Source organism: Misgurnus anguillicaudatus, chromosome 14, assembly GCF_027580225.2.
Source record: "Misgurnus anguillicaudatus chromosome 14, ASM2758022v2, whole genome shotgun sequence".
Lineage (NCBI taxonomy): Eukaryota > Metazoa > Chordata > Actinopteri > Cypriniformes > Cobitidae > Misgurnus > Misgurnus anguillicaudatus.
Window position 1 is genome coordinate 9,948,921 of NC_073350.2, and position 14,081 is coordinate 9,963,001.

At 37.3% G+C, this 14,081-nt stretch overlaps 1 protein-coding gene across 1 annotated transcript in view; it reads right to left on the minus strand.

The window, feature by feature from the left end:
* Nucleotides 1-8,032: 8,032 nt before the first annotated feature.
* The window catches only part of LOC129427245 (protein NLRC3), a 59,696-nt gene continuing 53,647 nt past the window's right edge, over nt 8,033-14,081 (minus strand). Inside the window, exons 9-10 of the mRNA XM_073876476.1 lie at nt 8,672-8,845; nt 8,033-8,190 (exon numbers count right to left, since the gene is read on the minus strand). Coding sequence (XP_073732577.1) covers nt 8,073-8,190; nt 8,672-8,845 — 292 coding nt within the window. The 3' untranslated portion in view covers nt 8,033-8,072. The remainder of the gene's footprint in view (nt 8,191-8,671; nt 8,846-14,081) is intronic.

The following is a 14,081-nucleotide window of genomic DNA, read 5'->3' on the forward strand; positions in this document are numbered from 1 at the left end:
CAGATGAATGAAATATGTACACTGAAAAAACGAACTTTTGGTGTAGTAATATATGAAGAGTTTGGTTCCAAAACGCGATAAACGCCACTTTTGAAAAAAATGAGTTACTGCCAAAATCAGTATTATATCAGGTCAGTATTTAAAAGAAACTAATTAATTTTACGCAAAATCCAATATCCGCCATGTTATTCTGTCATCTTTTCTCCCTTTTTTCCCAAAATGCGATAAACGCCACTTTTACAGAACGCAACAAATCCATTCCTGATATTACAGCGGACCATTCACGCAATGTAAACAAACATGGCGGCGCGCTGAGTACACGGAGTCCTAGTTTTCCTCATCTACTTTGTACTTCGTGATCAACAAACAAAACAAAATAATACTTTAATGGCATTGATAAACCTGTGATTGTCTTCTGTGACGGGAAAGATTGTCATCAACATCTAATAATTTACGCGAAGCACTCGGGAGACTGGTGCTTATCTCCCGCCAGCATCAAGTTTCTCATGCTAACACATTGACCTCAGGGGATCTTATGAAAAACTTTACATTATTTTACTCAAAGTCAACGAAAATCGAGCAGGACCAAAAACATTTTACACCTGATCGCTGTGAAAAATGCTGAGCAACGGCGTCAAGTATAGCCGCTGCAATATGACAGTGATCATATGACAAAGTAAGTGTTTTGATTAATGACATTAATGTTTATTTTTTATCAGTATATATAACTGTTCAACTAAATGAATATATCATTGCAAAGATGAGTGCACATTTATACATTGATTTAATAGATTTATAGCATTTTGAAAAAAAAACTGTCATGGATTTATTGCATTTTGTGGAAAAAATAATTCGTTTTTATAATAAATCTTTGAAAATCATATTATGGATTTGAATTTTTTATGTTTTTATAACCTAAAGATGCTATGTGAAAGTTTGTAACAGAAAATAGTGGTTTTCATCTTGTCACTTTCTTGGTATAGAAAACACATTTTTACCAAAATTTGTCAAAATGGATTTATTGCGTTTTGGAACCAAACTCTTCATTTATTAGATTAACTCTCATAATTTCTACATAATAATATTAACATTTATTGAGAACTATATTTTTTAAGCTTTATCACAGAATAAGAACTGATAAGAGTTTAAGATATTTGCTAATAAAATGTCATAAAGGTTTAAGTTCTTATATTATTTATGTTGTTTTGTTGTAAATTATAATTTTGTGATGTCACCATTCAGGTGATCAGTGCTTCTTTACATGAACCCTGTTCAAAACATTATATTCTATTTCTCTCTACAGTGCTGACAATGCATGTCAAAAACACAGTTTGTGTGTGTTTCTGTTCAGAATCAAGTTTATTCAATGACTGACTTATAGTATAAATAAATCTAACTTTAAAGAAAATGAAGTAAATTTACTTAATTATTTAACATTTGTTTTCATGTATTGTTAAGTAGATTTTATTTGATTTTAGTAGGTAAGTTGTACTTAAAAAAGCACAAAATGTACACCTTCAAAATGACTAGTTACTTCCGATCTGAAAGAAGAAACGTAAAAACACGTAATTTCAGACTACTTGGAGGGCTTTCACAAACATCTTCTTGAAAGTTTCATTGTTCTGCTTATGCACGTAAAAGTAAAGCAGCCTATCTCAGTCCTGCAATATTAACATCACAAAGCATGTCATTTGAGAAAAAAATTGCAAACACACTGTTTTTTGACAGTTAATGGTGTCTTTGTTTTCACGTTCACAACACAAACTTGTCAGTAGGCCTGGCAAACTCGATTCCTTTTAAGGATCCGGGTTACTGTGAGTCACTCACTAAAGTTATCCGGGTTGTGTGAGTCACTTGAATCATTTGAGTCAGTATTGCTAAATCGGCAAGGACACTCAGTACAGACTAGTGCTGTGTTCAAAATATTGATACGACGATACATCGTCATGGACACCTGACGATGCGCGCATCGATACAGCACCTTCCATATCGATTCGGATGCACTTTTCAAAGTAACGTGACGAATCGCTGTTGATCCATATGGAAAGGACGCATGTGTCCCGCAGTGTATGTAGAGTTAAAGGTAGCGGGGTATACTTTCAATTTGCCTGTCTGTCTCGCTGCCGCACGTGTCTGCATAACACTCTCTCTCTCTCTCTCTCTCTCTTGCTCTTTCTCGCTCTTTAAAATCAATGAGTTTAGTATAAAGCGCAGATATCTTAGCCTATACTATGGCAAAAGGCTTTATTAGCCACTCTCTTATAAAACAGTAACGCATTTGAGAAGAAACACGACAAAGATTTGCATGTGAAAAGTGTACGTCTAAAGAAGTGATACAGAGCCACTTCAAACTATAGCTGTCACATTAATAATCTGATTTCTATTAAATAGCATTAACTCTGACTGCATGTTTATACATATTTTCATAGATATAGAATAATTAAATGAGAGACAAATATAGTGCCTAGAGTAAGTATTTCTATGATTTACCCTAAAAGCTAATAAATGAATGGCAAAACCACAACTGTTGCAACACTGCTTATTCAATGTACAATAAACAGATAATAATAAAAATGTTACTAAATTCTGAACAAAAATGTAATTCAAAATAGTCTTGTATCGGGATGCGCATCGTATCGGGGCCCTTGTATCGGGATACGTATCGTATTGGGAAATTGTTGGCGATACACAGCCCTAGTACAGACCCACTTGTAACCGGCTGATCCACGCGACTCGAGATTCTCAGAGCAGGAACATTGCAGACTCGCAGACCATGGAACTCATGAGACTTCACTCGCTCTACAGATCCACTAACCGGCTACGGCTGATCCGCGCGAATCAGCCGGTTAGTGGATCTATAGAGTTATCTGATTTCATCCAGTGAGTTGTATCCTTGAATACAGAGTATAGAGGAACGGTTAACCCACGACAGACGGAGTCTAGTGGCACAGATAAGTTGTCGGAGCAGTTTAATGGTGTGTAGAGTGATAATCTGTGGAGCTGTGGAGCAAGAGAGAGCGAGTCAGCGAGAGCTAACAACGGACAAGCGGCAAACTAAAAACACACAGTATGGACCACATATTTACTATCACGCCACCGGGACCATTCGATTTCGAGCCAAGCTCGTGGCCAACATGGATTAAAAGGTTTGAACGCTTCAGGATTGCATTGGGATTTAAAGAAAAAGACGCCGCATACCAGGTGAATTCTCTCATGTATACGATGGGTGAAAAGGCTGACGATATTCTGAGCTCACTGCAGTTGACAGAAGAGAAAGAAAAAGACTTTGAGGAGGTATAAAAGGCATTTGATGGACATTTTGTAGGCATGCATAATGTAATTTATGAACAAGCCAAGTTTAATAGAAGATGTCAAGACGTCGGTAAATTTGCTGAAAACTTTATCACCTCAGTACATAAGTTAGCTGAACATTGCAAATATGGCACCTTACGTGAGGAAATGATCCGAGATAGGATTGTGGTCGGCATACGTGATGCTAAATTGTCTGAGAAGCTGCAGCTCAACCCAAATTTGGATTTAGCCACAGCTATATATCACGGAGTGACTTTGAGGGCGGAACCGAAAACGGTGGAGAAAGGTTCCGCCCGGACTGTGATTTGCAAGCACCAGTCACTTCCTTTAACTCCATGGCAACCCAAATCGGGGTTACTAGCAACAGGTGAGGAAAATGAGCGTGGCGATTGTTGATTGGGCAATGTGGTGAGGAAGAGACACATAAATGGGGCATCAGAAAGGCAGGAAGGGGTGGCTGATTTCGGGGGCGAAACTATCTCTGCCATAGGCGGGCGGGAGGCACACCTTCTGAAGAGTCGGAAGGCCCCGTTGATCCGGCGATCGCACCGACGCGAGCGGAAAGAGGATGGGGCTGAAAGAGACGAAAGGAAGGGCGTTTTGTTTTCCAGCAGTTGTTTTGGGCGCTACGGAACGGAGGAGTCTGTGTTTACATGTATGGTGTGGTATGCAGTTAACCCACATTGGAGATTCGCTAGAATTACAGGAAGGGGATTGTGCTGCCAGTTGTGGTCTGTGCCGGTTATCTGGAAGAGAAGGGACGCCTTCTGCCACGCCTGCCTGATCTGACAAAGCCCATCCGTGACCTGCTAAAGACAGAGAACAGTTGGACATGGGGAGCACCTCAACAGAAAGCGTTTCTGGAGACAAAAAAGAATTAGGGTCAGCGACTGTGTTAGCCTAGTACAGCCCAAATCACGAAACCATGGCATCAGCTGATGCCTCTTCATATGGACTAGGAGGTGTCTTGACACAAAAACAGACAGATGGTGAGTGGAGACCTGTCGTTTTAATTTCTAGAAGTCTGACTAAAACCGAATCAAGATACGCTCAAATAGAAAAGGAGGCTTTAGCTGTGACCTGGGCATGTGAGCGCTTGCGAGGATATTTGAGTGGACTGGATTTTACAATAAGAACTGACCACAAGCCACTCATAACACTTCTGAAGTCCAGAGCACTGGATGACCTCCCGCCAAGGATTATCAGATTCAGACTCCGGCTGCTCAGATTTAATTTTAACATCATCCGTGTCCCAGGTAAAAACCTAATAATAGCGGATGCCCTGTCCAGAGCGCCTCTTCTAGCCACAGCTACAGAGGCAGAGCTAGACTTTGAAAGAGAATGTAAAGCTTATCTGGACAGTGTAGTAGATAGTTTGCCAGCCACACCGACAAAGCTGGAACAGATTAAGGGTGCACTAACTTCAGATGACATCTGCAAATTATAGTTTTGTCTTACTTTTTACTGGCCTCTAATACTTATGTTTATTTGATATTATTTATATTAGTTATGTTTAAGTTTTTTATTTAGTTTAAGCTTAGATTTTTTTCTAGTTAATTCCGTGCTTTAACTTAAACTTGTTCCAGCCACTTTGTTTTCGAGACTGGAGACTGGACGGACAGCAGTACTGTTCCAAAGTTCACAGTTCACTTTTGTGTCTTCTTTTCCCATGATGATGATATGACAGTGGCATTGCTAGCTCATGTTATTTGCATTTAAGTAACAAATGTTTGAAACATTGCAGGCTGAAACATCAAGGAAACGCCTGTGAGGAGTTGTTTTCACTCATTTTGTTTTCTTTTTCTCTCCTCCCTCTCGTTTCTTTACTGATATGGCTGATTTTTTGACATCATGTGTAGCCGGCAAGTAGCTCGTCTCTCAACACTGGAACAGTCACAAACTCCCCTGTATCATTCGCAGAGTCTACGCACTCAAATGCCAGGGCCCTATGTACTCAGTAACCCTTTTCACTTACGACGCCTCTGACTAGACACATAGATATAATCAACAATAAAAACCTGTTTTTTACCCCAGGGAGACTTTAAGGTTTATATTACATTCCTTATCCAGCAGTACATTTAATACCAATATGTGACCCCGGACCACAAAACCAGTGGTAAGTCACATGGGTATATTTGAAGAGTTTCGTTGCAAAACGAGATAAATCCATTTTTTTACATTTTTGTCAAAACGTGTTTATTATCATGTTATAATGTTATTATTTTGTTTTATGGTGCTACTTAGCTGTATTTTTTAAGTTATGAAGGTTTAAATCAAAACAAACCAACTGCAGTTGCATTGAAATAAATTGGAATGCACAACCAAAAACGAGATTACTGAACAATTAAAAAAAGGTGGTTATCTCGTTTTGCAACGAAACTCTTAATTTGTAGAAAGGCCAAAACTACATGCATGGTTTATAGATGTTTCTTTTATGCCAAAAATCATTAGTATTTTATGTAAAGATCATGTTTCATGAAGATAGTTTGTAAATTTCCTTCTGTATATATATATATCTATATATCCAAACTTTAAATTTTAAGAGTGAATGCGAACAAAATTGTCCAGAAACTCGCCTACAAATTTTCATTTCCCTTGGGGATTTCCCATTCAAGTTTGGTTTATGTAAAAGCCAACAAACTTCCTCATTGAGTCACAAGATCATTACAACAGTGACCTAGTAGAGAGTGCTAAAACAAAACTTTTCATTGTAATTTGTGTTGCTAGGACTTTATTTGAATTGATTTTTAAATGCGATTTTCTCAATATTTTATCATAACAAAACCATATATCAATAAAAAGCCTATTTATTCAGTTTTTAGAATCATCTCATGGTTGATTATTTTTAGATGCAGAGTTTAAAATGTTTGTTCTGAGAATGTAGAAAATGCAGAATACAATGGGTCTCATTCACTAATAATTGCATAAGTTTTTCGTATTTATACACACACTTGAACTTCTCACGAAAACTTACTGCCTAATTTACAACATGTGAAGTATGTTCTTATACTTGTTCTTATACTTGTTCTTATCCATGATCATATTTTTTTTCAGTTAAGTTCCGTTTTGCTTTGCATTGTTTATTTGGGAGGTTTTGCTGTCACTGGAGGAAGCCAAAGCTGTCCACCAGTTTGGTTTTAGGTTTTCTAGATTTTTTGCGTACATTTAGAATAAATTTTAATACAAAAGTTTTTGTTGAATCCAATCGTTCGTGAAAACATCCGTACACACATCTTGCACACAAATCTGTGCGTATGCATGCTTAGTGAATGAGACTGATTGATTTAAAATAATCACTATATCAATTAATTAAAATATCAATTAAAATAATCAATTTGTGTGTGTGTATATATACAGTCATGTGAAAAAACTAGGACACCCCATTACATTTTCCGTTCCCCACCAAGAAACATCCACATATCACTGGTCCCCATCCCGTTATCCTATTTTTTGTCTGGAAAAGAAAGTGATTCAATTGCAGGCAAACCACAAAAACCGACCCAGTTTGGACACCCTGCCCACTAATAGCGAGTGTTACCCCCTTTGGATGAAATTACTTCAATGAGACACTTCTTGTAGCCATCTACCAGTCTCTGACTTCGGTCTGAGGAAAGTTTGCCCCTCTCCTCAATGCAAAATTCTTTTAGCTCTGAGATATTTGATGGGTTTCTTCACTGAAAAAAATGATTCATTGAATTCAATCAATTTCTATGGTAAGTGGTTGCAATCAACCCATTCAAGCCACATCCAAACAAAAAAAAAATTAGTAAAGTAAAATAAAATATAAAACTTTTAGTTTAAATGTAGCTCAAATTAGTTGATTGCAACCACCCACCACAAAAAAAATTGACCAAGTTCAATTAATCATTTTTTCAGTGTTGCATGTACAGCCCGTTTCAAGTCAGCCCTCAGTATCACAATGGGATTCAGATCTGGGCTGTGACTCGGCCATTCCAGTACTCTCCATTTAGTTTTTAGCCACTTCTTGGTGGATTTACTGGTATGTTTGGGTCATTGTCCTGTTGCAGGATCCAGTTCTGCTTCAGGTTTAATTTTTTTACAGATGGTCTCACATGTTCTTCAAGCACCCCCTGATACACAGTAGGATTAATGGTGGATTCTATGATGGTGAGCTGGTGAGGTTCTGGTGAGCTGGTGAGGTCCTGCTGCAGCAAAATACCCCCAAACCAGGACACTTCCACCTCCATGTTTTACAGTTGGTATGGGGTTCCTTTCCTGGAATGCTGAATTTGGATTATGCCAAATGTCCTTTGTTGCTGTGTCCAAATAATTCAATTTGTCTAAAGAACATTATTCCAGAAGTCCTGGTCTTTGTCTACATTCACGTCAACGGCCAAGAGCACACCAAACCAAATGTGTGACATTTAAATAGGGCAAGCTTCCTCTTAACATTGTTTAAATCATGTGTACTTGTTGTGATACACCTGTGTGTGATTTTAGCCAATTTAAGTGGGAATAATTGTTGGGATGTCCTAACTTTTTCCTCCGTGACCATTCACATTTTTGTTAGTATTTTGTTTAATGAGTAAAACTAGGTCGGTTTTTGCTGTTCACCTGCATCAAATCACCCTCTTCTCCAGTAAATATAAAAACAAGATGGAAGCAAGTAATATGTAAATATTTCTTAATAAAGAACAAAAAATGTAATGGGGTGTCCTAATTTTTTCACATGACTGTGTATATATATATATATATATATATGCAGTGATGGTCTAATAAGGATCAACTTTAACTTTAGGTTAATAATATTTCAGATGATTTCCAGAAAGGTCCAGATCTGTCTGGTGTGATGGGTTTGATCTCTGAGCTGAATCCAGAGCAGCACAACCTTTAGCTGTGATACCACAATAACTCAAACTGTGGAAAAAAACATCACACACTTTAGTTAAGACACTGAAAAACGTAATTTTTTTAGTGTTAACAAATTATTTCATAATTTTATTTTATTATTTGGTAAGCAGTCATGTAATGCACAGTTTGATGTACTAATCATTAATACTGACCAATCAGCATCCAGGACCAAAACTGTGTTTTATAATTCACAATTATTATGACTTTTTGACTGTATGCTATCCTGATTATAAACGCTATATTTACATGTATGCATTTAGCAGATGCTTTTATACAAAGTGACATGCAGTGTGTTCAAGCTACACATTTTTTATAAATCGAACCCACAACTTTGTAATGCTCTACCAACTGAGGAAAAATATTAACAAAATAAACATTATGATATTTATTATGTAAACAAAACATAATATTGAGTGATGGAGAAACTATGAAGCACAGCTATAAAAACAAAGTTTAAAAGGAAACAGGGATATTGAGACAATCTTACTTCAGTTTTTTCAGTCTACAGTCAGAATTCTTCAGAACGTCAGAGATGAGCTTCACTCCTGAATCTCCAAGATTATTATAAGACAGATTCAGTTCTGTCAGGTGTGATGGGTTGAATCCCAGAGCTGAAGTCAGATTATCACAACTTTTAGATGTGATATTACAAGACTTCAAGCTGTAAAAAACAACAACACACTATCAATTCACACTATTCGCAAAAAAATTGTGCATTGCGGTAAGCGGATTGGTTCTAATGCTCACCACTGCAAAAAACACATTAAAAACTCTGATGCAACATGACCAAATCAATATATATATATTTCAATATATATATTTCAAAGCTCCCATATTTCAAAGCTTTTTAGGGTTATATTTTAGGTTATGATGTACTTAAGAATATATATTTGCAGTTTAAGTGCCAAAAACAATCTCTATATATTTTTTACAGCTCCCATTTCAGGAGCTCCGCTAAAAACAGGTCGTTTTGGTCTGTAATAAGTAATATTCATGAGCCTATCTTCTGATAGGCCTGTTGTTTTATGAGTAAAATACGCAGTTGAAATAACGTTACCCATGTAAGTACACTAAGTGTTAGTTTCTGTACACTAAATCTTAGGTTAGTAAACTAACAGACACAGAGACTAAGAGATTTTAACCTTACCATGTTTAACACAATAAACAAACAGGCACCAACAGGGCCGGTGTAACTTAAGAAATTAACAACGTATGATTTCCAACAGATATTCTGTCAAAACCGATGGCTACCAAAGACTTCAACGTTACAAAACAACACGTAAACATCTAGTTAGCAACACGTTAGCACAGTGTTAGCGTTTCATAACTGTTTACAATATATACAGTAATTTCAAAAAGTTTTCTCTGGCTCCATAATGTAACTTAAAAGTAAGGACTGCATAATAAATCGCATGGGATTGTCTTGTGCACCTCTTCAGTAAAGCCGGTTCATTGATTAGTAGTAAATCACCATCAGCTGCTTTCAGAAGCGGCAACCGGTTCTAAAAGAAGGTAATGCCGCTTTACTACTAATCAATGAGATGCGCGTGACAATCGCAAGCAAGTTTTCATGCAGCCCTACTTAAAATGCGTTTACTTACTTTCCATCAATTGAACAGCTTTTTCTCACATGGTGTGATATTCCCTAATATCCCTTTTACATGTTAAATACATTTAAAAATAAATATATTAAGGAAGACGGGATATTTCAGGCCCGGAGTTTTGCTCAGTCGGTCTATTTGCACAGTAAGTAATATTTCATGTAATACAGCACCTTTTATTACAGTGAATATATTTATAAACTTAAAATAGAGCAATTATAAGAGAGCTCCTCCAGGCCGAGTGCCGTGACGATATAAATTAAACAAATACCACACGACTCCAAGAGCAATATTGCTTTTATACAACAGTTCGACGGCACACGTTTGAAAAACGAAAACTAGAAAACAACAACTGAGTTATTTTAAAAGCCTCTTTGTTTGGGAACTACTTTCTTCCGCCACGGATTTGAAGACTGGAATGACAGGTAACACTTGGCTGTTTTGAATATCATGATAACTCAATGGGCCCTATTTTAACGATCTGAAACGCAAGTCCGAAGCGCAAAGCGCAAGTGACTTTGTGGGCTGATCTTGGGCGCTGTTGCTATTTTCCCGGCGGGAGAAATAAGTCTTGCGCCGGGCGCAAATCAATAAGGGGTTGGTCTGAAGTAGGTTCATTATTCATAGGTGTGGTTTGGGCGTAACGTCAAATAAACCAATCAGAACGCTATCCAACATTCCCTTTAAACGCAAGGGCGCAAGTTCCATGGCGGGTTGCTATTATTATGACGGATTTGACAGGCGCACGCCAGGAGCGGTTCACAGCTGAGGAGACCGACGTTCTTGTAAGAGCAGTCAAAGACAGAGAAGTTGTTTTGTATGGGGATGGGAGAAACCCGCCCAAATCAGCGTCGGTTAAACAGGCATGAGAGGAAATAGCCGCAATTGTCTCATCAGCTGCGCCAAGCACTACAATGATGTCAGTAGACGGGGGGATCCCAAGCTTGCCAGCATAAATCGGGCACGCCGGGCACACAGGAGGACATCGCTGCGTCCACCCTCACCGCTGAAAGGCTTTGGGGGCTTTGAAATCGGACACAAGAAACGCAAGCAAGGTTCAACCCCAAAGTACACTTACAAATCAAGTTCACATACATGAAGGTTTCTTATGAAAACATTTTAATTATTATTTAGATTAAATAAACGTAATACAGCCACACAACAACTTATGAAAATATTTTAATCGTTATTTGCATGATAATTGTTTAACGCTGCCACACAAAATAAATAAAAACTATCACTACAATGCTCACCACAATGATTTCCCTTATCTCATGTATTAATATTTTTTATTGTAACAATTTATGATTTGATTTCCTTATCTCATATTTTTTATTGTAACAATTAATGATTTGCAAAAATAACTGTTGCATCTGTGTAGATTAGATAAGCAATGCGCGTTGTGCACGCTATACATTATGGTCAAGCATGCGCCCTTAAAATAGCATAATGAACCACGCGCAACGCGCCACTGACTTTAGACTATTTTTTTTTGGTTAGTAGCGCAATTGTTTTTTGAAACTGCAAAATAGCATAAGAGATGGTTTGCGCCGGAGCACGCCTCCTTTTTTGCGCTGAACCGCCCAGGGAGCGCAAGTTCATTCCCTAGTTTGCCGACGTGCGTCTGTGGAGGGAAAAACACGCTGTGCGCCAGTGCAAAATACGAAATGATACATGCGTCACTGACAAAGTCAATTGCGCTGGGTGCAAGATAGGGCCCAATGAATGGAATAACCATTTCTTAATATTATATATATATAGGGATGGAAATCGAGTGCCTAGTGAATCGATTCCTTTGAACCGTTAGCATGCGTGCCTAACGATTCCGCTTATTGGTTCCGCTCGTTGCAAATGTGTCATGACGTCACACACACGCTGTGTTGTTTTGGTTTAGAATGCAGCAAACATTGCATCGAGGCAGAACAATCCAAAGTTTGGTTATAATTAGTGGTGGGCAGAGCGAGGCTTCGTGAAACACTGAAACAGTTGAATCAATAACTTATATTTCACGCGAGCATATGACAATACGATCGCTTTGCAGGAGGTTGCAGGACTGTCGCGTGTTTGATATATAATTACACAACAACACCAGCAAGTCAAGCACCAGGGGAGCTAACGGAACGCCATCTGTTATTCATGCCGAAGGTAATCCCTCACGAAAATTAACCATGGTTTTATTGTGGTAAAAGTGTAGTAACCATGGTTTTTTGGTCAATTGATTACTATGAGCAAAACCATGGTTTTACTACACTAACCATGGTTTAACTATGGTTTTTGAAAACCATGGTTGTCAAAACCATGGTTATTTTGTGGTAACCATGGTTTTACTACAGTAACCATGGTTTTTTGGTTTTAACTGTAGTAAAACCATGGTTAATTTTCGTAAGGGATGTGTTAATGTTAATATGAGCACCATTTCATTATGTAAACTTTTACTATACGGATAATCTCCGTTATCATTGTCCATCAAATTGATGACGGCCAGAGTCTGACTGACTCTCACACTGGCTCAGATCTGCAGAAAGTATCTCTCGTGCACCTCTAGCTACTCAGTTTACAGAGGCAGGGAGGAATAAAATGACCGAGGTGAGGATAAACACATTTCACCGAGCAGTAGAGGCGGACACTACTTAAGTATTTCTACTTAAAAGTACATTTTAAAGAATTCTTATTTTATCATTTTTTTTTTTTTTTTTTGAAAACATACATTGCAAAGCATATTATCATAATTTTTACTACATTTCATAGTTTTTGGTTTTTGGCTAGTAATTTTTATTTTACTTTTACTTAAGTAAAAAGTACTTTTGTACTTTTTCTCAAGAAAAGTAAAAGTACACATTTATGTAATAAGGTATTAAATCAATTTTAATATGCAATATAAAAGGAATACACAGTATGATTCTATGCTTTAGAATGTAGTGAAATTTTTTTTGTAAAGTACATTTTTTCCCAAGACAACACCCTGATAAAGCACAAATGCTTGGAAAATGAAACTAAAATACTCAAGTAGTGTCCACCTCTGCCGAGCAGTGACTAAGTTTGTGGTAAAGGGTTTGCATCTGTTTGCCACAGTAGATGCTCTGCATTTCGGTAGGTTAATTTGCTGTATTTTGTCCAGCATCATGTCTATTCAAAAGAAAATAACAAATGCATGCATGACCAAAAGTCAGCTTAGTTCTGTTTAATCCTAGTCCTATCACATATTTACTGGTTGAGAAACACTGCCCTAGGCTATAGGTCCCTGGACTTTACTTTACTACTTTAAGAAGTAGCTCACCTACTTTTAAGTTTGTTCTGAGGTTGCTACATATAATTTGTGTATACTCTGTTCTGTGTCTTCTGAACAGATATTAAAGCAAGTTAATACAAACATACAAATTTGTACTTATTCCCTCACCCAATGAGAATCGTTAAGAGCATCGATAAGGAATCGGATCGATAAGCAACATCGATAATGGAATTGGAATCCTTAAATTCTTATCAATTCCCATCCCTATATATACGTGTGTGTATATAAAATTCGCTTAGTAAAGATAGCGCCTATTTGAACGTTTGCTTAGACAATTCGGTATGTTAGAACCAGAGCAATGAGCAGACGTCAGTGTTCACTCGCCCCGCTGCCCACCGCCCTGTCTGGGCTACAGTTCTGACAGGGATTCACTGGCTCTGATGTTGGCCCTGTCTGTATTTGATGGTCAAAAAGGAGATCAAATCAGCAGTATTTGGTGTCATGATGAAACTATTACTTGTTTTCTTATTCATTTTAAGTGTCTTTGTGTTGTTATTGTTTTGGCGTGAGGTAAAAGTTAATAAAACTATATTTATATGATGTTACTATTGCTTTCCCATTTAATCTTAACGCGATATGAGCACTCGCTTATTATTAGACTTTGTTCTTGTCAGTTCTATATAAAACAGTTTTTATAAGTGTCAGAGAGATGTTTTTTGCACGCTGCTTATAAAAATATCAGTGGCGATATCTCATAACGTGTTTTAATAGTCACGTCACGATAAAATAAATTATCAATTCTCCAAATTTAAAAGCTGCAATGCTTACCTGCAGTTCCACAGTGTTTTCACTTTCTCGGAGTTGTATATATATATATATATATATATATATATATATATGGAGAGTTTGGTTCCAAAACGCGATAAACGCCATTTTTGAAAAAAATGAGTTACTGCCAAAATCATATTATATCAGGTCAGTAGTTAAAAGTAAATAATTAATTTTACGCAAAATCCAATACCCGCCGTAATATTCTGTCATCTTTTCTCCCTTTTTTCCCAAAATGC